Below are 21688 nucleotides of genomic sequence, written 5' to 3'. Positions count from 1 at the left end.
GAGACAGGGTCTGGCTCTGTCACCCAGGCTGGAGTGCAGTGGTGCAATCACAGCTCATTGCAGCCTCGACTTCCTGGGCTCAAGCGAGCTTCCCACCTCAGCCGAGAAGGTGATGGGACTGCAGGTGTGCACCACCATGCCTGGCTAATTTTTAAAAATTATTTTGTACAGACAGGGTTTCGTCATGTTGCCCAGGCTGGTCTGGAACTCCTGGCCTCAAGCAATACTCCTGCCTCGGCCTCCCAAAGTGCTGAGATTACAGGTATGAGCCACTGTGCCGAGCCTCCACAGACTATTTTAATGGCAGAGATGGGACCAGAACTTTAGCCTTCCAGCTCCCAGGGCAGCAGAGTCCAGAACTGGCCTAATGAGTATCCAGAGTAGGTAACCATCTCGATAGCATTATGTCAAGAACACTGGGAAGGAATTCTGCCCTATAAATCTCTCTCTCCCAACTCACTAATACTTGAAATTTCACCCCTGAAGATCTACTCTTTTGGATTGGAACTGCAGCCCCTGTTATAATGTGAAAGAGTGCTGCTGAAGGAAAGAGTAGGGAGGGCAAGGGAGAACATCTCAGCATCTGAGAATAATGTCTGGGAGTGTCCCTAGAAGAGGGCCTGGGCGATGGAGTAGGCTGGAGTAGGGCAGGGGGTGTGTTCAGAGTGGAGGAAGGCAGCGCTTGCAAAGCCTCCTTCCTTTCGCATAAGGAGGGGAGGAGTTGTGTCAGAGTCTGAATGTGGGCAACACTGGGAAGGGGGGCCAGTCTGTCCAGAAGTTGGCCTGGCCTTGGAGAGCTCTAATGGATGACTGCACTGGGCCCCAGTGCTGAGTCCTTGGAGGGAGGTTGGGGGAGGACTTCCATGTAGCCTTGGCAGAGGGAAGGGAGGGAGGGCAGTGGAGGCAGTGGCTGGACAAGGAAGCAGATTGGCCTAAGAAGCTGGAATCCTGGAGGGGCAGGGTGGGGGTTGGGGGAACTATTCAGGGAGCTGGCCTGGAGCCAAGGTCTAGTCCCAAGGGGATGAGCAGAGGCTTGAGAGCTCTGGGCCCCATTCCAGCTCCTGACCTTGAGTCACCATGCGATTCGGCACTTTTCCCTACCTCAGCCGAGACACCCATCAGGTCTCTGTTATCTAGGTTTCCCGTTTTACAGAAAATGTAAAAGTTACTCCCTTGGCTCCTCCTCCTGACCTACCCTGCACTTCCTATGGCCCTCTCCCTCCCCCCCGCCCCCATCTAGCATCCTGCAAGCCTCCCACACCTCTTGGAAGCTCTTGCTTGCTGCCTTTGTCTCAGATCTGTTTATGTCCAGCGCAGGCTGCCCCTGTACCCTATGGGGGTAGACATGACCTGGTCCTGAGGGCAGGGCCTGAAGGCCTCACCCAGCTCTTGGCCAAGGCCTCTCGACTAAAGAAGTATGGTGGCAAATAGCTGCATCTGAGGAGATGAAGCCTGAGACTATCAGAACTGAGCAGCCCTTGGAAGTAACTTTCGCTATTCATTCATTCATTCATTCACTCAACACAATCCATTTACTGAGCACACACTATATGCCAGATAGTGTTGTAGGCAACTTGGGATATAGCTCCCAGTCTAAGTAGAGGTATCATTCATCAAATAAGCATCCAAATAAATATAATTTTACAGCCTCAAACCTCTCATTTTACAGTTAGGGGAAATGGGCCCAGAATGGTTCTACAACTTTCTAAGGTAGTTCTGTTCTGGTAGTCAGGGGAAAACTCAGGCCAGAACCCAGGTTTCATGACTACTATTCCAGTGCTCTTTCCACTGTGCTCTGGAAAGAGTACAGTACAAGCATAAGAGCATAGTATTCATCTCTGTGCATTCATACAGCCAGCCTTACCTAGAGTCTCAGTCGAATGTGGCCAACTTGGCAAGATCTGAACATCACTGATAAGCAATCTTTCCCCCACTGCTGCACCTCTCCAGCTTGTTCTTTCCCCACCACCCCCCACGTATGACTAAAATTATAGCATTGACTGAAATCTTTGGATTAAAGCCCCTGTGATCTGAATGAGAAAAACCTGTTAAGCCATTACCTACAATTTACACAAACGGATTCCTTCGATTTGTCCTTTAGGGCTGGCTTGAAGGCCATTTACGTTTGATTTTCATGAAGGACACTGGGAGTCTCTCTTAAAGAGGGCATTGCTAAGGAAGGCAGGTCCCCTGCTGCCCTCTGCCCTCGCAGCTGTGGAGCCCATGAGACTCCAGGCATCAGGAGGGCACAGGTGGCATAAAGGAACAGGCAGGAGGAAGGTACCTGAAAAGGAAGCAGGAAGATTCTGAAGACAGACTCCTACTTCACCGTTTGCCCTGGGGGCCAGCCCTGCACGGACCGTGATTGGTGACATTTTTGTTTCAAAATATGTGTTTACATTTGGTTTTTGCTTATACTGGATTACATTTGTCTTTTGTCCCCTCCTCAGCCTGGTGTCTGGTAGTTTGTACTTATTTGCAGTTACTGAGTGGCCTGCTTGAGAATGGTTAAGCAGCTGCCCATAAACAATCTGCCAGTCCCTGAATTGAAATGCACACGTTCCATCCCATCCTGGCATTGCAGGGGTGCTCACTCTTTCGGGTAATTAATTGCCTTGGGAATCCTTCAGTCAATTGAAAGAAATAGCTCCAACCCAAGTGCTTCCCCACCCTGAGCTTGGTAAGGATCCTTTTTGAATTCTTCTGCAGTTGTGATGAAGGGAGTTCAGTGGGAAGGAACACTAGTGCAGGTTCCAGTTGCTGCCTGGAGTGCAGCTGGGCCTGGAACCCTCCTCAAAACAAAGCACAACTCCAGCTAGAGACAGCCCAGCACTTTAAAAATCACACACCAGGGAGTCTCACCTGACCTCTGGCACTTGCTTGCTGTGTAACCCCAGGCAAGTTATTTAACATCTCTGAGCCTCTGTTTCCTCATCCACAAAATGGGTCTAATGATAATACCCAACTCCTAACAGTGTTGACAAGATTCAAAAGGTTGATGTATCTAATGTCTTTAGCACAGCGCCCACTAAGTAATCAGTACATGGGAGCTGCTGATATTATTTGGACCTAATGAGGCTTTCAGATCTCCCAGAGGTAGGTCAAGTCCTAACAGCTGTCCATCCCTGCCCTCTTGTTAAGTTAAAATTTTCATAATGTCAGGTTTGCTTAAAGCAAGGCCCACCTGCAGGGCATTCCCTGCACTGGTGATTCATGAGTGGGAGGCATTCCACCCACTTATTTTAAGCTGTTCTACATTTTCTTCCCCCTGACATGGATGTGTTTACACAGGGAAGGACAGTCCCAGTCAAAACAAGATGAAAATACACTGCTGGCTGGAAGCCCCAGGCTAACTGGTTTCAGGTCCTCTCCCAGCTGTCAACACCTCACAACAGGGCCCCGGGGATGGAGGGGTGATGCCCAGCCCCACTCCCCTGCCTCCCTCTATCGGCCCAGCTCTGCCTGGTGTCAGGCAGTTGGCTATCACCTGGTCAAACTAGAGGGAGCCCCAGGGCTGAGGTTTTTCCAGAGTTTTACAAGGGCAAGAAGGAGTGGTGCTGAGGGGCAAGGGCTTCCCTCGCCAGCTCTAGCGTCAGTATTGTGTCAGCTGCCAGGGCTGCCTGGGGCACAGTCAGAGAAGGCCACTGCCAGCAGAAAGTGGCAGAAAATGGTCAAAGAAAGCTCCTCCGGCATCCTGCCCTTCTGCCTGGAATTTCTCCCACTAGACTCATTACTTTGGGTTTGCAGCAGGCTCTTGGTAAAAAGAAATTACCCCAGGGAAGGAGAATCCATCAACCCCCAACAGCCACAGACTCTTCTGGGGGTTAATTTCTCAGCTATGCCACAGTATAAATGAGGCAGTAGAGCTGGAGGAGGATGCGCCCAGGGAGGATGTTTTGATGAGCAAGCAAACGGGGTCTCCCAGACAGGGAGCACTAAAGATTAACATCCCCAATATGCCCAAGGCAGCCTTGCTGCTCCTCACAGCATCTTCATAACAGTTTGCTTTCATTTACCAAGAACAGAAGGAGAAAACCATCTCCTTTGCCCTAAACACTACTTTATTTTTAAATTTATTTTTATTTTTACTTTTTTTGAGACCGAGTTTCACTGTTGTTGCCCAGGCTGGAGTGCAATGGTGGGATCTCCGCTTACCGCAACCTCTGCCTCCTGGGTTCAAGCAGTTCCCCTGCCTCAGCCTCCCGAGTAGCGGGGATTACAGGCATGTGGCACCAGGCCTGGCTAATTTTGTATTTTTAGTAGAGACAGGGTTTCTCCATGTTAGTCAGGCTGGTCTCGAATTCCCAACCTCAGGTGACTGCCTGCCTCAGCCTCCCAAAGTACTGGGATTACACGTGTGAGCTACCACAGCCAGCCTAAACTCTACTACTCTTAAAGCTGCTCACTCAGAGGCAGTTTGGTTTATTGCCAGCGAGTCTTCAATATTTGGGCACATTTGCCTGTCCCCTGAAATCCCAAGACTACCAGATAACCAGAGCCCAATGTGATGCCACACTCTAGGCAGCACCCCACCAGTCTATACTTAGCCAGCCTGGGTTACTTCTCCCAGAAGCCCCCCAACTATTCTGACCAAGCTGAGCCAAGTCATCACATCCCTTCCCTGAGAAAAACTAAACTTTCCATTTTAACAGGGCACCTCAAGACTTCAAACCCGAGGGTGACACTAATGGTGAGAATTTCCTTTATCTTAGTGAGTATCAGGGTATATTTAGTCCGGACAGTTTTTGTCCTCTCCCTACTCCCATCATTCCAGCTATATGGCTGCCACTCACTCAGAGCATCAGGCCTGCTAGCCCTAAATCCCCCTTTGATATTGGTGCCAGCTGAGACTTGGCCACCCTGCTCCTGGGCCTTATCACCCTCTACTGCTCACTGTGGGTGACCTATTCCCAAGTGACCCAGCCCCTTTAGCTAAAGATGGAAACTGACCAAAGTCCTAGCATTAGTGGAGAACCAGAAGCACACGCACGGATGAATTATCCCTTTTACTTAAGTGGTTGTGCCGTGCTTCCAGGTCATTAGTGGCCACTTACTCAATTAAACTATATTTGGGTTTCCCAAGTGTGTTTGATTTTCACAGGTCTTTTGTGTTTGTAACTGCACTGTTTCTCTCAGAAAATGATTGTCCCCAAATTAAAATGTTAACAGAGACTAATTAATTAATGTGCTTATAGTTCTCCATGAGGCCATTAGCAAAGTCCTAACACATAGACAATCTTTTTTTTTTTTTTTTTTAACTTACTAAGCATGTATTTATTGCATTTGTACTGTGTGCCAGGCACCGGTCCAAGCCTTGGGTGTACAGTAGTAAATAAGCCCTGCCCTTACAAGGTTTGTATTCTAGTCTAGAAAGCTAATCGGTACTCATTGAGACCTTGCATGGCTCATTTTCAGTCATGGTCCTGTCTGACTATGCCTTCAGTCCTGCTGGAAACAATAGAGGTCTTACTGATTACTGATTATTTCTATCATCAGAGTGGTTCTTGAGGTCAAAACATTGTGCAAGTTAGAAGTTCTACATACAGGTTGGCTGGGCGTGGTGGCTCACGCCTGTAATCCCAGCACTTTGGGAGGTAGAGGTGGATGAATCATGAGGTCAAAAGTTCAAGACCAGCCTGGCCAAGATGGTGAAACCTTGTCTCTACTAAAAATAAAAAAGTTAGCCAGGTGTGGTGGGAGCGCCTGTAATCCCAGCTACTAGAGAGGCTGAGGCAGAGAACTGCTTGAACCCAGGAGGTGGGGGTTGCAGTGAGCCAAGATCGCGCCACTGCACTCCAGCCTGAGTGACAGAGCAAGACTCCGTCTNACCTGTAATCCCAGCACTTTGGGAGGTCGAGGCAGGTGGATCACGAGGTCAGGAATTTGAGACCAGCCTGGCCAAGATGGTGAAACTCCATCTCTATTTAAAAAATGCAAAAATTAGCCGGGTGCGGTGGGGGGCACCTGTAATCCCAGCTACTCAGGAGGCTGAGGCAGGAGAACTGCTTGAACTCAGGAGGCAGAGGTTGCAGTGAGCCGAGATGGTGCCACTGGACTCCAGTCTGAAAACAAAGAGCGAAACTCCGTCTCAAAAAAAAAAAAAAAAAAAACAAAACAAAAAAAAAAACAAAACATCTCAAAACAAAACAAAACAAAAAAAAGAAGTTCTACATACAGGGAAACATTGCTAGGACCTTCAGGAGAATAATTTAAACAACTTCTCGAGCTACCCCCTCCTCATAGCAGTATATGTGAAATCGTGAGCACAAACATTGAAACTGGACAGAAGGTTGGAAAGATGAATTTGAAACAGTGTTAAAAGCGCTGCTCACTTGGGGAGCCATTTTGCCAGCAGTGTTTGGGAACCAGAGCTTTTACTCATCATAGAGTTTATCACACTCACATAGCTCTTTTTTTCACTCTCCAAAAGAAGAGCTCAGCAATGCTACGTACAGGGTGTCCACAAGATCCATAGGTAAATATTTATAAAGTCATCAAAGACATCTTTAATCTGTAAAAAAAATAAAATAAAATGATATATATTTATGTTTCCAGACACTAGGGTATCCATAAAACATACACACCTTGTGTGGCAGTACTCCCATTTGAGAGGTGCGAATCTAGCAGCATAGAGAGTTTAGAGGTCTTCTGTGAAGTCCCCAGCTGGTTAGTGGCCAAGGTGGAAAAAGAACTCTGGCCTTCTGACATATTTTCTTGCCACTTGACCAAGTTCGTTTAGAGTGAGAGCTAGAATGATGTTTCTCAGGGCATACCTCCCTTCACAAATGCATCAGGGGAGTCCCTCTCAATTTTTCATCTCAATTCTGTCTGTCTGAAGGCTCAGTACCAGCTCCGTAGGCCAAACCCATCATTGCAGCAGACTATTGTTGGAGAGAAATCACCCAGTGACATGACAGATGACTTCTGGGTTATCTCCCAATCGTGCTCAGTCCCCGGAGCCCCAAGATGTCCGAGGAGTATCTGTGAAACTCTCGTCCTCTCTACTGCTGAGCTAGTAACTGTCTATACTTGGCTGTTCCTCGGTTTCCATATTTACTTTAGCTCTTCTGCAACTCTGTCAACAAACTCCATGGTATTATTAGTTTTAGCAAATAACAGGATGTCAGAACTGTTGACCAGGATTCGTTAGTTTGCTGTTAGAGCTCTATCCGTAGGACATAGGGCTAGTGTTCCTCTTATTTTTTAAGGTGTATGAACTTTGGCAAGAAGTCTTCTTGGTCAAGCACACCATGCTCTGGTGTCTATAGGTCTTTAAGGTTGCTCATGCCACAAAGGCCCTACCCACAGAGACCTGGGCACTTCTGTGTTTGCTTGGTGGTACAAAGACGTCTGTAAAGTAGATTTTTCAAAAAGAAATAAAAGAAAAGAAAAGAAGGAAGGAAGGAAGGAAAAGAAAGAAAAGAAAAGAAAACAAAAGAGAAATCAATGCCAATACTTTGAATTTTCCATTTTTGTGCTTTATTTTTACAGTCTTGCTGTGGGCTTTAAAAGAAGCCTGTCCTTGGTAAAGTGGCTTCAGTGCTTAACATTCATATTGTTGGCAAGGGCCGAGGATGGTATTTTAGTCTGACACTAAGAATTTCCAGGTTTTTGACCCTAAATATCTTTCTCTTTCAACTCCACCCCCAACACTGACTGTGTCAAGGACCAAGAGAAGAGGTTAAAAGGGTCACTCTGTTGCTGGCAGACAACCAGGAAGTCTAGGCCTTGGGGAGAAACATAGCTTTTGTTTATTTAAGCCCCAAACCTAGCAAATAGTGTAAATTAAATATAAAAGTAAAATAAGACCAAAAGATAGGCCGGATGTATACCACAGAGAACAGTGAATTCCCCTCTTGCTCCCCCTTGGAGAGGGGAGTCAGTGAGCAGGGGAGATAGACTTGTTGCTAGGGAGGGGCTCACAGCGATGGGATGGGGTGAGGATGGTAGGCACGGGTGAGTTCTAGGCTTGGATCAGGGTGGGGACGGGCATGTTTGCAGAGATCCTGGCAAGTCTTTATAGTCAGCCCCAGCAGGTTCTTGAGGGGGGAAATGAGTCACACCCCTTCAGCTTACCTGGGAATTGACCCAGGTTTGACCGGTCAGTGACAGCCACAGGGATGGAGAAGAGCTGGTTCCTGTAGAAGGGAGGTTAGGCTGGTTTATAGACCAAACTGCTGTTAGAGAAAAATCCGCCCCTTCCCCTTCTCTACCCTGGGTTCTCTCTTTCCCACAGCGATGCCTATACGCCCTGCCCATGTCCCTGTAGGCTGAGAGGTTCCACTGACAGCTGTGAAGTGTCTTGAAAGGCATCTGTTCCTCTAAACAGAGAGGCAAAAATTGCCAAACATATGGATGTAAATCAGAGCAGGTTCAGGATCATCCCGCTAATAGTAGCTCTCGCTGGGTGCGGTGGCTCACGCCTGTAATCCCAGCACTTTGGGAGGCCAAGGCGGGCGGATCATGAGGTCAAGAGATGGAGACCATCCTGGCCAACATGGTGAAACTCCGTCTCTACTAAAAATACAAAAATTAGCCAGGCATGATGGCATGGGCCTGTAGTCCCAGCTGCTCTGAGGGGCTTAGGCAGGAGAATCACTTGAACCTGGGAGGCAGAGGTTGCAATGAGCCAAGATCACACCACTGCACTCCAGCCTGGCAACAGAGGGAGGCTCCGTCTCCAAAAAAAAAAAAAAAAAAAAAAGATATTAGCTCTCACGTTCTGGTCAAACTTTCAGGAGTGAGAGAGAAAGAGGGGGCAGATTAGACAGCAGGCCTGGAATATGCTAAGCCTCGTCTGAATGTGTCACACAAAGTGGGTCTCAGTGCCCTGGCACCGTAGGGATTCTTCAGATAGACCCTTTCTTGGCTCTTACCTTTAGGCCAGCTGTTCCTAAAAGCAGTTCCATGGACTGGTGTCAAAAGAGCTGCATCCAAAACACCTGAGAAAAACCCTTCTCCCACCCCACACCTATTCCACTAGACTTGCTAGGGCTGCAACCCAGGATGCCTGCATTTTCCACAATCTCCCTCAGGCCCTCTACAGCCCACCGTGGAGGTCTGCCTGCTATGTATCCAATTGCCTGCTGACGCTGATTGGCCACTGACTACTCTGTTGAAAGTAATACTATGATTAAATTCATACTGAAGTATTTGAACTGATAGTGGCTGAATGTGGCACCTTCCCAGGGCTTTTTGCATTGGAAAAGAAACTGTTCTGATTCCTCAGAGTATAAATGAAGAATTCCAGGAGAAATCATTGGAACCCAAAGGCATGATTCCGATGGTGGTATTTGTAAGAACCACAGTGGCAGGTCTGGAAACAGCTCTGACTGAGAGGGATTTTTTTTTTCTCACTGCCTTTCAGATCACACTTCTCAGGTCACAAGAGGGCATCTATGCCAGGACTGGCTCTAGTTAGAACTGTCCTCAAGAGGAACCTGTGGGAATCATTTCTTAGGCGCCCATATGATTGATCGTGCACAAATGGTACTTGTTTTTATTTCTCCTTCATTTAAAAGAGCCCATTATAATGCATGATTGACATCTTTGAAAACTGGGCTTCTGGCAGTGCCAGGACTTCCTGTTCCCGGTATGCAGTGTGAGGCTTCAAGCTGGTTTCCCCTGTGTCCACCTGAATACCACTTCAAGCTTCCCCTAAGACCCCGTCACTTGTCACCCTTGCACAGCACACAGCTAGCGCTGGATGTCAGAGAGCACAGAGGCCATGCCTGTTGACATTGTGGCATGGTCTACAGTGTCCTGCCCTGCTATCTTGCTGTTTCTTGTGGCCTTACTACCCCTTTGGGGTCATGGGGAAGGTGACAACATCGGAGAAGGGGGCAGGTGCCCCTCTCTGCCTGGCTATGTGTGAATTATTAGGGCGTGTGAAAGGCTGGAGAGGGTGTTTGCACAAACGTGTGTGCTTCCATGCTGCTCTTTCTTCCTGAGAAGGTGTGTGTATTCCTTGTCAGTGATTCTCAAACCAGACCAGGAGGCCTTCCTTAAGCCCTCCCAACACTCCTTTGAGATATCTGGTGCTGTTACTGTGGTCAGGGGGGCCCTCCCCAGGGAGAAGCTGGCCCTGTTTCTCCCTTTCTTTCTGTTCTGGGAATGTTGTGCCCCCTGCCGCCTCCTGCCACTGCCCCTGCCCCAGCTAGGCTGCCTTCCTTCCATCGTGGAAGGCAGGAGGTGGGGGGTGGTGGTGGCTGAAGAGCCAGAGGCCATCTTCACATGTGATAGAGTCCCACAACAGACAATCAAGGAGCTACCTTAAATGAGCTCATGGTGAATAGCTCTGCTGTGCGGTAAGCGAGGGCCCTAGGAGACTCACAATGCTTACCCATCACAGCCAAGGAACTAAAGAGGCCAGCGTTATTAACCATCCTTTTGTTCCCTAGAAAACCTGTGCCACTTCAAAGGTCACCTATTCTATAGCGGGGCCCACAATGGAGGCAGGTGCTCCTGCCCTCTTCACAGGCCCCTTGTCTGCTGCACCCCATCCCCAGCAAGATCCTCCTGGTTGCTGTCTTGCAAGCATTGCCAATAGCCTGCAAGTCCTTCATATGCCACTCAAAGTAACCCCGGCAACTGCGAGAGAAAATGGCTTGGAATTTCGGCTCTTGGAACTGTTCCGCAGAGCAAAGTGGTTGCGGAGAGGCCCTGCCAGTGTCCCGCTGGCCTGGACAGGCTGGTGGAGGGCCGGTGCAGACACACAAATGTGGAGAGTGGCCACAGTCTTGCTACTTTTTTTCCCAGCCCCTGTGAAGGCTGCAGGACACTGGGATTTCCAGAGGGTGGGCTGTGACAAGGGAGCCTGTTTGTCTACCTGAAGATGCTTGCTGGTCTGTGGGAGAGGGCAAGGAACCTTAGCACCTGTCTCTGAAACAGGTGGGACAAGTGTAAGGCTGAGAGGAGCTGGCCAAAGGATGAACATCAAGAAGTTGGCAGGGAGAGGTGAGCCCCACGCTAAACAAAGACCCCCTTCTTGAAAGAAAGGGACCGACAACTCAGAAAGCAAATACCTGTGCCTTGTTCCCTTGCTTCACAAAGCCCTGGGTGAGGGAAGGGAATCAGTGTGAGGGACCTTTCCTGGCACTGTCAGCCACAGAGTTAAAGGAGTGGTAGATCCCACAGAAACCCCAAGCTTCATGGCTGCTGCATTATCCTATCTAGGTGGGCACAAGCTGAGGGGCAGGATGGGGAGAAGAAAAGCACGCCCCATTCTGCCCCATGAAACGATGCCCCGGATGGTAGTGGCATCATTTCATGGGTCACCCCCCAACCCAAGCACCCCCAAGGCTAAGGCTTTTTCCTGAAGCAAACATTTCACTAAGGTCTAACCAGTATAGAGACTTCTGAATTGGCCACAGACCCAGAATACTCTGGAAGGAAGCACAATTTTGGACTTGTACTTTCAGTTTACTTTTTTTTTTTTTTTTGAGACGATTTCTTGTGTCACCCAGGTTAGAGTGCAGCGGCGCGATCTCGGCTCACTGCAACCTCCACCTCCCAGGTTCAAGTAATTCTCCTGCCTCAGCCTCCGGAGTGGGTGGGATTACAGGCACCCACCACCATGCCCGGCTAATTTTTTTGTATTTTTAGTAGAGATGGGGTTTCACCATCTTGGCCAGGCTAGTCTTGAACTCCTGACCTCATGATCTACCCACCTCAGACTCATGTGGTGCTGGGATTACTGGCATGAGCCACTGTGCCTGGCCCAGTTTACTTTTTAAAATTTCCCTGAAATGTGTCTTGTGCTTTGAATAAACATTCACTCAACTTTGAATTGAACTGATTTGAATTGAATTAAATGATAATGGCAACTAGTGTGGGCAGGGGATTTACCAAAGTTAGTTTTACCAACCGCCTTTTTCAGGAATATCTATTTCCTACTTGTAGATGGACAATGGGGAGGGTGTAAAATAAGAGGAGGGCCTGGAAAAATTATGGAGGTAAATTTTCCCAGCTGCAAGGCATAAGGAGAAGGGAGACAGGCATAAATATTGACACAAGATTCATGAAATTTAAGATCCACTGAGCTAAACTGCATTCCTGTATAAGTCGCCAATACTTCCAGTCCTGCTGACACGGCAGGACAAACCTCCCCCTCACCATGGTGAGCCACCAAAGTTAGGGTGTTGAGGGTGATTTGACGAGAGCAGTTTTTTACTCCTCTGAGTGAAGGCGGGAGGGGTAGAATGCCTTGTTAAAACAGGGTTTGGTTGCGCCTGTCATCCCTAGTGTCACTCAGAGATTGTTTGTGATGCTTACATCGGACCCTGGCTGGGAGGAAGCTGAAAGGCGCAATTCATTGCTCCTGCCATCATTCAGTGCCAGAGTTTGCCCCAAATCAGTTGCTAGAGCTGCTTTTCCAAGACAGTGTCCATCTCTCCGCCAAGATTCTCGTTGGGCTCCCTCCCACTCATCATCACCTTCTGCATCTGCATCTGCATCCACCTCCCCATTTCCCTGCCCCCCCCAAATTCGGGGCTCTGGGCCCTGGCCATGCAGGGCAGTTCACATGATCCACAGAGAACAAGACACTTTCTCTTTCTCCGTCTTTCCTTCTTGCTTCCCTCCTTCTGGACTTTGGGGATTTTCCATGAAGCCAAAGTAACTATGTAAGTGGCAGTGGCCTTCCTGTCTATAGTCTCCCACACTGGAGTGGAACCAGAAGGGAAGAGAGAAGATAAGCAAGAAGCAAGGACAAATTAAACCATGGCATTTCAGCCTCCTTATTCCCCCAGCCTCTTCAGAAAAAGGGACAAGTAAGTAATTAGAACTAGACAGAGCTTCAGGCGGAAGGGGGCCCACGGTGGAGGAGTAAGTGGGGAGGGATGTTTTTCAGCCATCCCATTAACACTGTGTTAACGCTCTATCGCTCAATATCCTTTTTGTATTTCCTTTTCCAGCTCCTAACCCAGTGTTTGTTTTGTGGCTTCTCCCGCACCTCTCACATCATGTCTTTTTCCGCCTCTCCTGACACAGGACCCTGTGTTTTGCTGGCAACACTGCCGAATCTTTGGGTGGAACATTCCCTGTAGAAAATAAGGAAGACTTGCCTATAAATAGTTTCCTTCTGGCTGTGTGGTACACAGTGCTTCAAGTGTGACAAAAAGGGAAGTGATATGTTCCCCCTCATTGCCACCCCCAACCTACCGCACCCACCCTGAATCTGCTGTCCAACCGCCGGCAGGGCTCTGAGATCCTGCCCAGGGTTCTGCTGCCCAGACTTTGCCCAGTTTCTGTTCTGCTGTTCCATGGGAACCTGGCGTAGGAAGGGCTCTTGTCCTACCTAAAGAGTCCAGTCTGGCTTTTGAAGGGAAACAGATAAGTGGGAAATGCTGAGGCGCTTTTTTCAGCTCAAAGGGAATATGCTGGCTTCCAAGGCCTCCTGAAATGGAGGGAATTGGCCCTGTCCTCATTATGCTGCCCTCCATCTCAGAAGGTCACCCCTGAGAAAGGTAGGTTCAACCATGTCTTTTTCGTTGCTATGTCCCATTAAGACTAGAACTCAGAGCCAGCGAAGGGCCTGGCTCTTCAGTGAGGCACTGTTGCTGTGTTGGCTCTGGGTCCAGCCTATATTATGAGTTATGGGACGTTAGAAAGAGAATTTGGCAACATTTACAAATGTTGGGATAGCTGGGCCGTTGAATGCCTAGACCACTGTTTCCTGTTTGGGGCCCACTTCATAGGACACGAGGACCCTGAGGGTCTCAAGGATCAGCACATCACTCAGAAATATTAGATCAGATCATGGATAGGTACAGCACAAACTTCCGCTCACTGCAGGTTTTGGCACAGCTACTCTGGGTGGAGTAATTTATTGGTGTGCTGAGGGTTAAGCAGAAAACTTTTTGGGTTCCTCCTCCTTCCCCCACCCCCACCCTTCCTACCCACCCTTATCTCCCCGGCCCTTGTTATTGGAAAATCTTTCTACAGGAACATTTAAGTCCATTCCTTAGGGTGCCAGTGGACCCTGGGATCCATTCATTCTTTCCTAATGGAGGATCATAAGGTCTCAGGGTGATCACAACTCACTCAACAGAACCAGAGGTGTAGAGAGGATGAGAGCTTGGCTGAGTGTGGGCTGAACCTGGAACCTCCTTTACACGTCTTTTTTTTTTTTTTTAATTTAAACAAACTAACTAAACCTCCGATATGAACTTATTTTCTTGTTGACTTCATTCTGCTAAAACCTGAGCACAGCTGGAATAGGAGGAAAAAGGAGTTAGTTAAGGGTGCCAGTGAGTGGGGCTCCAGGAACTCAAAGTTTGACTTGATTGTGATTGTTCTGCCAAGACTCCATACTTGATTTGGAGTATTGTACACCCTAGACCTACACGTTCCATTCTGGAAGCTGCCCTGTTAGATTCATGTTTCCTATTTCCCAAACAGAGAGTTTTCTTTGAGGATTGCTTGGCTGCCTTTTGGAATGATGTGGATGAGCACAGTCCTCTCATAAATCTCACTTGGACAGTTGGAAATTGTTTCAGTTACCCACTGCTGCTCTCTCCTGTGTCGACTGTCAGAAAAGCCAAGGCTCGCAGAACTCAAAGGCGGTCTGTGGACCTCTCTAACGGTAGCGCTGCTGCCCCTCACCTTACCACTCTCCTTAGCACCCTCTTCCTCCTTACCACTCTCTGGCACCACCAAACCCCCTACCAACTTCCTCAACTCACTCATTCAAGCCTCTACCCGTTCAACAAGCCTATTCCCTGCTCCACTGGTCAGTGCAGTAGGAAGAAATTTGGTCTCTGGGTCAGGAAGACCCTGAGCTGCAGTTCCAGCTCTGCCATTTATTACCTTTGCCACCTTGGGCAAGGTAGCCTCTTGGACCTTTAGTTTCTTCATCTGTAAAATGAGAGTGACAGTGCCTACACCTTGGGGTTGGTGGTGCAGCCAGCACAGTGTCTGCCCATAGCAGATACTCTCTTAATAGTAGCTATTATTGTCAGTGAATCTGAGACTCAGTTTGCTTTCATAAAACTAATGAACAATTCAGACAAGATCAGGTGTGTTCAGGGTGGTATGGCCGTAGACAAATTAATGAACCATTCAAATGCAGCTTTGCTGGGAACCTTAAGCCCTTTTCCTTTCCCTCCCCTACCATCTGGATTACTCTGCCTCTGTCTCCACATAAGGGAGTCCCTGTTGAAGGAGCTGTTTTACTTCTGTCCTGTGCCCTGTTTTCCTGGTGGTGTTTTTCCCCTACCAGCCCAGCTTATTTCTCTGTCCCCTTTTCTTCTCATCATCTTCCTTGGAATCTTGCGGGGAGGGGAAAGCAATAGTTGAGGAAAAATTAGCAAGCCAATGAAAGGTCAGCTCAGAGAATTTCTGGACCAAGAAAACTCTATGTGGTACAGAGGGCAAATTAATATTAATATATAAGGGAATTCCAATACCAGTGTAAGTTCCTGATTTAAGAGGCTTTTTTTTTCAGCGAATGTTCTTGATGACCCATAAGTATAGTCTACATTTTGTTCTGTCTACTACACGTTTTAGTGCAAATGTTGTGTTCAGAGGTTGTGTCTTTAACAGAATGTCTTTAGATCATCTAAAGCAAAATGAAGAAAAACACCATCTTGGGATAGTGCAGCAGGTTTCTTAGATAGTTCTATTGGTCAGCACTTTGCAAATATATCACCACTGGAATCCACCAATAGGGCACCATACCATAGCCCAAAATGTTGGCTGTTCAGTGGCATAACTGCCCTGGAAGCCGGGAGGAAATCAAGGCCTTGAGACTGGGCTTGGCTGGGGCCTTGGCCAGGGTGTTGGTGCCAGGCACCTGGTTAAGAGAAATATCCTAAAGCAAATCATAATTACCTTCTTTGCTGATAAGAGGCCTCAGTACTTTTCCAATAGCATGATTGCATTAGGATCTTTCTTTTTGGACCACAGCCTGTGGAGCACTGATTCATGGGTACTGGCCTTAACTTCATCCAAACTATTGTATATGTGGTGGAACCCAATGTTCTCCTTTGGTTCTGAGTTGGTGTAAATACTATTCCTGGTTGCATCACCTGTTCCTGCCCCTCTTGTTCCTTCTCGTGGCAATTCTGCTTCTGTCCACCAGGTGGCCTCACTGAGGAAGGAGCAGAAGAAAAGGACCTCAAGTCTCTGGTGCCCTTTTTTTTTCCCTCAGCTTGAGGCTGAATATAAAGAAAATATATTTTGATGGGACCTGTGTAACTCATTGTGGAACAATCACCTCATCTTGTTTATGGTTTGGAGTCTGTTTTTCCTAAGTACCCTCTAATGCTGTGCATGGCTGGGCTCAGGTGTTTTCCTGGGATTGTTTATATATATTTATACCTTTGGTTTGGAGTGTTACTGTCATTCACTATTTAAAAGAAAACAACACAGTTTTGTTTTTTAAAAAACTAAGACATGGGTTGAATGCATTTTCTTCTTCTTTTTTTTTTTTTTTTCCTGAGACAGAGTCTTGCTCTGTCACCCAGGCTGTAAAGCAGTGGCACAATCTCAACTCATGGCATCCTCCACTGCCCGGGTTCAAGTGATTCTCCTGCCTCAGACTCCTGAGTAGCTGGAACTACAAGCGTATGCCACCATGCCCGGCTAATTTTTTTTGTATTTTAGTAGAGACGGGGTTTCACTGTGTTGTCCAGGATGGTCTCGATCTCCTGACCTCGTGATCTGCCCTCCTTGGCCTCTGAAAGTCCTGGGATTACAGGCGTGAGCCACTGCACCCGGCCTGTTGAATGCATTTTCTTTGAAGAGTAAAATGTGGAGACCAAAGAGAAAAGGGCTGGCATCTTGTGGTCACTCTAGTGCTCACTCCCATACCCTGTCTCCTCCTCATCTCCTCTGTCACCCACCTAGCTGCCCTCCCCACCCACCTCAGCTTCTGGACACCCTCTCCTCCATACATATGCATCTGTAGATTAGTGTAGACCTGTGCATGCATTACACGCATGTCACAGATCTGAACATGTGCCAGTCCACAGGCAAGTACTCCCACACCTGAATATTCAGAGGAAGGGGCGAGTGGATGAGTGCTGGGGTTTGGGGCAGGTCGGCAGGCCAGCTGGCTGGTGAGGGGACAGCTGGGTTGATTAGAGAGTGCATGTGCAGGTGACAAAGTGTGTGTGCAAGGGAGACTGAAAGGGCAGTCACTGGGAAGAAGGTGAGGCCATGATGGTGAGGGCGGGTGTCCAGGGAGTATGACATAGGAGAGCATGCAAAGCCATGGGGGCATGCTGGCTGCCACCTGAAGAAGAGCTTTTCAAACCAGCGCTGTTCTCTACTGAATGTCCTCTGCCTCTTGTTAGGGCATTTATATTTTTTATCTCTCTAGAAATCAGCTCAAGTTTGGTTTTTATCAATCTCCAGAGCCCTCTTTGGAGATGCCAGTTGGCACAAGAAAGCGCTGAACTGTTTACAGTCCCAGCCTAAGGTTCAGGGAGGGGATGTGGTTTAACTGGGCCACAAAGCTCGGTACAGTACTCATTTGCATGGCCCCTGACGCCATGTGACGCAGCCGGCTCCTCCTATATAAAGAAGCAGGAGCCAAAATATCTCCGAGTCTGGGTTGGACTGGCGGCCGTGGAGTTTGTGACACACAAGGTGACACCCCTCGAGTCACTTCCCTTCAACTCCAGCTGGAGCGCCTGCCTGGCTTTGGGTTCGTTCTGCAGCCTTCGCCCCGCTCCTAGCCTCAGGGCCAGACTCCAGCGCAGAGCCCAGCCCAACGCAGCGCGCCAGCAGCCGCCCAGCCCGACACGAAGCTCGGCCAGAGCTCCCCGGCAGCCCGAGCCATGAACACCGAAATGTATCAGACCCCCATGGAGGTGGCGGTCTATCAGCTGCACAATTTCTCCATCTCCTTCTTCTCTTCCCTGCTTGGAGGGGATGTGGTTTCCGTTAAGCTGGATAACAGGTAACTGCTGGCCCCAGCTCCCGCGCCTACCGAGCTTGGGCACCCGCTGGGGCTGGGATCCGAGCCGGATCTCCGAGCGAGCCGTGCGCCGCCGGTCCCCGTTCCCCGCGGTGCAGCATCCTGGGAAGGGGCGGGGGGACGGGACGCAGGAAGGCGGGGGTCACCGCCGCTCTGGGATCTGTCGTCGAAACGTCCCTGCGGCCGCTGCGCTGTGAGAATCAGCTGCTGCAGCCGCAGAGGCAGCCGGAGGCAGAGGGCGGCGTGCAGGGCCGGGCAGGGCTGGGCAGGGGGTTGGCCGTGCGCCTTGCGCCGCTTGGGAGACAGCCGGAAGCTTCCCAGCTGAGAAGGAATTCCTAGCTAGCTTCAGAGCCGGGTAGGTTTGCCCGGGACCTTCTAGGCCGGCGGCGGGGAACTCCCCGGGCCGCGCGCCCCCATTGTTTGCAAATCGCTCGAGCAGGCCACGGTGGCCTGTGCGCCCCAGGACTCGCGCGCAGCTCCGATCGGTTGGAAATCGGGGCGGCGGCAGTGGCGCTGAGGCAGCCTCCATGAGGAGATGCAGCTTCCTGCAGGGCCCAGTGAAGGATCTGGGGACATACTCTCTGGAACTCCGGGCCAGGGAGGCGAGAAAGAGAGAGGAAGAGCAGAGGCAGATGGAGGACCTTGGCCACAACTGCCATGTACTCAGAGTAGAACCAAGTGGATAACGGGTCGCTTTGCTTTTTGTCTTGGCAGTGCCTCCGGAGCCAGCGTGGTGGCCATAGACAACAAGATTGAACAGGCCATGGTGAGTGGCATCACTGCGTCATTCTCATCCCCTGACTTAGCTGCTGCTTATGTAACTCTGGGCAGGAGTGAAAGAATGGGTGCAAAAGCTGTTAGCCAAAACCCTGTGGAAGCCGACAGCCCGCCTCCTATCCCCACTGGAGGTGGAGTCTGATTAGAGTGGCACCTTTTAGGGCATTTCCAGTCTTCCCTTGTTGGGCTCCCTCCTTTCTTCTTCCCTCCTCCATATCAGGTCTTTGCAGCAGGCTCTGACTCTCTCCTGGTCCTGTTGCTGGGCAGGGAGCTCAGACTCTTGCATTTGTGTGCATTGTGCAGCTGGCAAGGGGCAGAGCTCATTGGATGCAACAGCACTGCAGTGCCTCTGCACAGCCTGGGCTGGGGTCAGGAGTTGGGTGGAAATAGGAAGAAAAGCACCCTACCCCTGTCCCTCTTTTTAGCAGGTAGAGGTCATACTCCCAGGAGCAGTCACAATGGCTGCAGAAGGTTAGTGCTTCAGCGGTTGGGAACCACTTAATTGTGCCCTGGAGCTTAAGGACACCTTCCCTGCCCCCAGTGCAGTCATCAGATTCAGAAAGGATGCGGCAGTCCTGTACCTTTCCCCAAGGCCAGTGTCCTGCATGCTATCTGGCTGGCTGCAGGACAGCTGCAGTTCAATGTGTGCTGGGTCATACGGCGGGGAGGAGACTCCAAAATAGCCAATTTATTCTCTTGGTTAAGATTTGTACAGACCAACAGTATGGCATGCACTGCAGGTCTCCCCTTCCCCTAGATATGGATCAGCAGCAGCAGGGGCTTATGTGGAAAGGGGAACATAGCAAACCACCGATAACCAGCAGAAGTGTCACCCCAAAGGCCCCTAAGCAGCCAGCTTTGAAAGTCATTAGAAACTTGCAGGGGAGAACCTATCTAGTTCAAAGCTGGGCTCCCAACTCCAACATGAGCCAAATCATGTAGCTCTACTGAATGAGGGTTTCAGTGCTTCAGAGAAAGGCAAACAAGGAATTGGACTTGCCAGACCCGCCCACTGAGGGAAGACTGGAGGGACCTGGCATTAAGGACAGCACAGGCACACTGATGGCAAAGCAAAGGTGCCGCAGAGGGGCCATGGAAACTAAGTAATGGCTCTGTTATGCTTCCCTTGTTGGCAGGATCTGGTGAAGAATCATCTGATGTATGCTGTGAGAGAGGAGGTGGAGGTCCTGAAGGAGCAGATCCGAGAGCTGGTGGAGAAAAACTCCCAGCTGGAGCGCGAGAACACCCTGTTGAAGACCCTGGCGAGCCCAGAGCAGCTGGAGAAGTTCCAGTCCCGTCTGATCCCTGAAGAGCCAGCTCCTGAGTCCCCACAAGTGCCCGAGGCCCCTGGTGGCTCTGCGGTGTAAGTGGCTCTGTCCTCAGGGTGGGCAGAGCCACTAAACTTGTTTTACCTAGTTCTTTCCAGTTTGTTTTTGGCTCCCCAAGCGTCATCTCACGAGGAGAACTTTACACCTAGCATAGCTGGTGCCAAGAGATGTCCTACGGACATGGCCACCTGGGTCCACTCCAGTGACAGACCCCTGACAAGAGCAGGTCTCTGGAGGCTGAGTTGCATGGGGCCTAGTAACCCCAAGCCAGTGAGCCTCTAATGCTACTGCGCCCTGGGGGCTCCCAGGGCCTGGGTAACTTAGCTGCAACTGGCAAAGGAGAAGGGTAGTTTGAGGTGTGACACCAGTTTGCTCCAGAAAGTTTAAGGGGTCTGTTTCTCATTTCCATGGACATCTTCAACAGCTTCACCTAACAACAACTGTTCCTATGAAGAAGCCACTTGTGTTTTAAGCAGAGGCAACCTCTCTCTTCTCCCCTGCTTTGTGAAGCCAGGGGACACAGATCGAGAGATTGAGCCAAGTCAGCCTTCTGTTGGTTAATATGGTATAATGCATGGCTTTGTGCACAGCCCAGTGTGGGATTACAGCTTTGGGATGACCGCTTACAAAGTTCTGTTTGGTTAGTGTTGGCATAGTTTTTCTATATAGCCATAAATGCGTATATATACCCATAGGGCTAGATCTGTATCTTAGTGTAGCGATGTATGCATATACACATCACCTACATGTTGAAGGGCCTAACCAGCCTTGGGAGTATTGACTGGTCCCTTACCTCTTATGGCTAAGTCTTTGACTGTGTTCATTTATCGAGTTGATCCAGTTTGTTCTTTAGGTTAAGTAAGTCTCAAGAGTAAAGGCAAGGAGGGGGTGCAGCCTCTGAATGCGGCCATGGATGCCTCGCTGCTGCAACCCTTTCCCCAGCTGTCCACTGAAACATGTGAAGTCCTCTTTTGAATGCCAAACCCACCATTCACTGGTGCTGACTACATAGAATGGGGTTGAGAGAAGAGCAGTTTGAGCTTCACAGTGTCATTTGAAAACATTTTTTGTTGTTGTTATTTTCGTTTTTGTTTTTTGTAATTATTGTGGAAAACTTTCAAGTGAACAGAAGGATGGTGTCCTACTGTGGATGAGGGATGAACAAGAGAATGGCTTTGATCCAATGGAGCCTGGGAGGTGTGCCCAGGAAGCTTGTCTGTAGCAGGTTTTGTGAGAGTGAACACTTAACACTTTCTGACACCTTATCCTGATGTATGGTTCCAGGATTTGGATTTTGATTTTTCAAATGTAGCTTGAAATTTCAATAAACTTTGCTCTGTTTTTCTAAAAATAAATTTGGTGTCTGACTGAGTATAAACGGACTGGGTGGGAGAAGCCCCTCACCTGGTAGGGGCTGTTTTGCTGACCCCCTGAATACCCCTTGAGCACCCTGTCAGAGTCAGGCCTATCCTGCAGCCATGACCTCGTGTCATCTGCACAATACCCGTATGAAGAACCTGCTCTTTGCCCTCACTGGCTGGGTAAAGAAGCTGAGACTCAGTGAGTTTAAGTGACTTAACCAAAGTCACATGGTTATGGGAATTAGGACTCAAGTCCAGATCCTTCCTCTCTCTCCTGCTCCCACTTTCATATGAGAGCT

At 49.3% G+C, this 21688-nt stretch overlaps 1 protein-coding gene across 7 annotated transcripts in view; it reads left to right on the top strand.

Moving 5' to 3' along the window:
• Positions 1–21383, top strand: part of TSC22D3 (TSC22 domain family member 3) — a 65979-nt gene extending 44596 nt beyond the window's left edge. For 5 of the 7 annotated variants that reach the window (XM_017546455.2, XM_037744945.1, XM_037744946.1 and 2 more), the window contains exons 3-4: positions 18638–18689; positions 19837–21383. In XM_017546455.2, the coding sequence (XP_017401944.1) occupies positions 18638–18689; positions 19837–20067 (283 nt within the window). In that variant the 3' untranslated portion in view covers positions 20068–21383. Of the gene's footprint in view, positions 1–17480; positions 17906–18001; positions 18279–18637; positions 18690–19836 lie in introns of those variants that run through there. The other 2 variants (XM_017546457.1, XM_017546458.2) reach the window with 2 other exon arrangements.
• Positions 21384–21688: the final 305 nt, after the last annotated feature.

The sequence above is a fragment of the Cebus imitator genome, unplaced genomic scaffold (assembly GCF_001604975.1).
Source record: "Cebus imitator isolate Cc_AM_T3 unplaced genomic scaffold, Cebus_imitator-1.0 Scaffold189, whole genome shotgun sequence".
Taxonomy (NCBI): Eukaryota; Metazoa; Chordata; class Mammalia; order Primates; family Cebidae; genus Cebus; species Cebus imitator.
The sequence above is the reverse complement of the archived record's forward strand: the minus strand, read 5'-3'. Positions and strand labels throughout refer to the sequence as shown.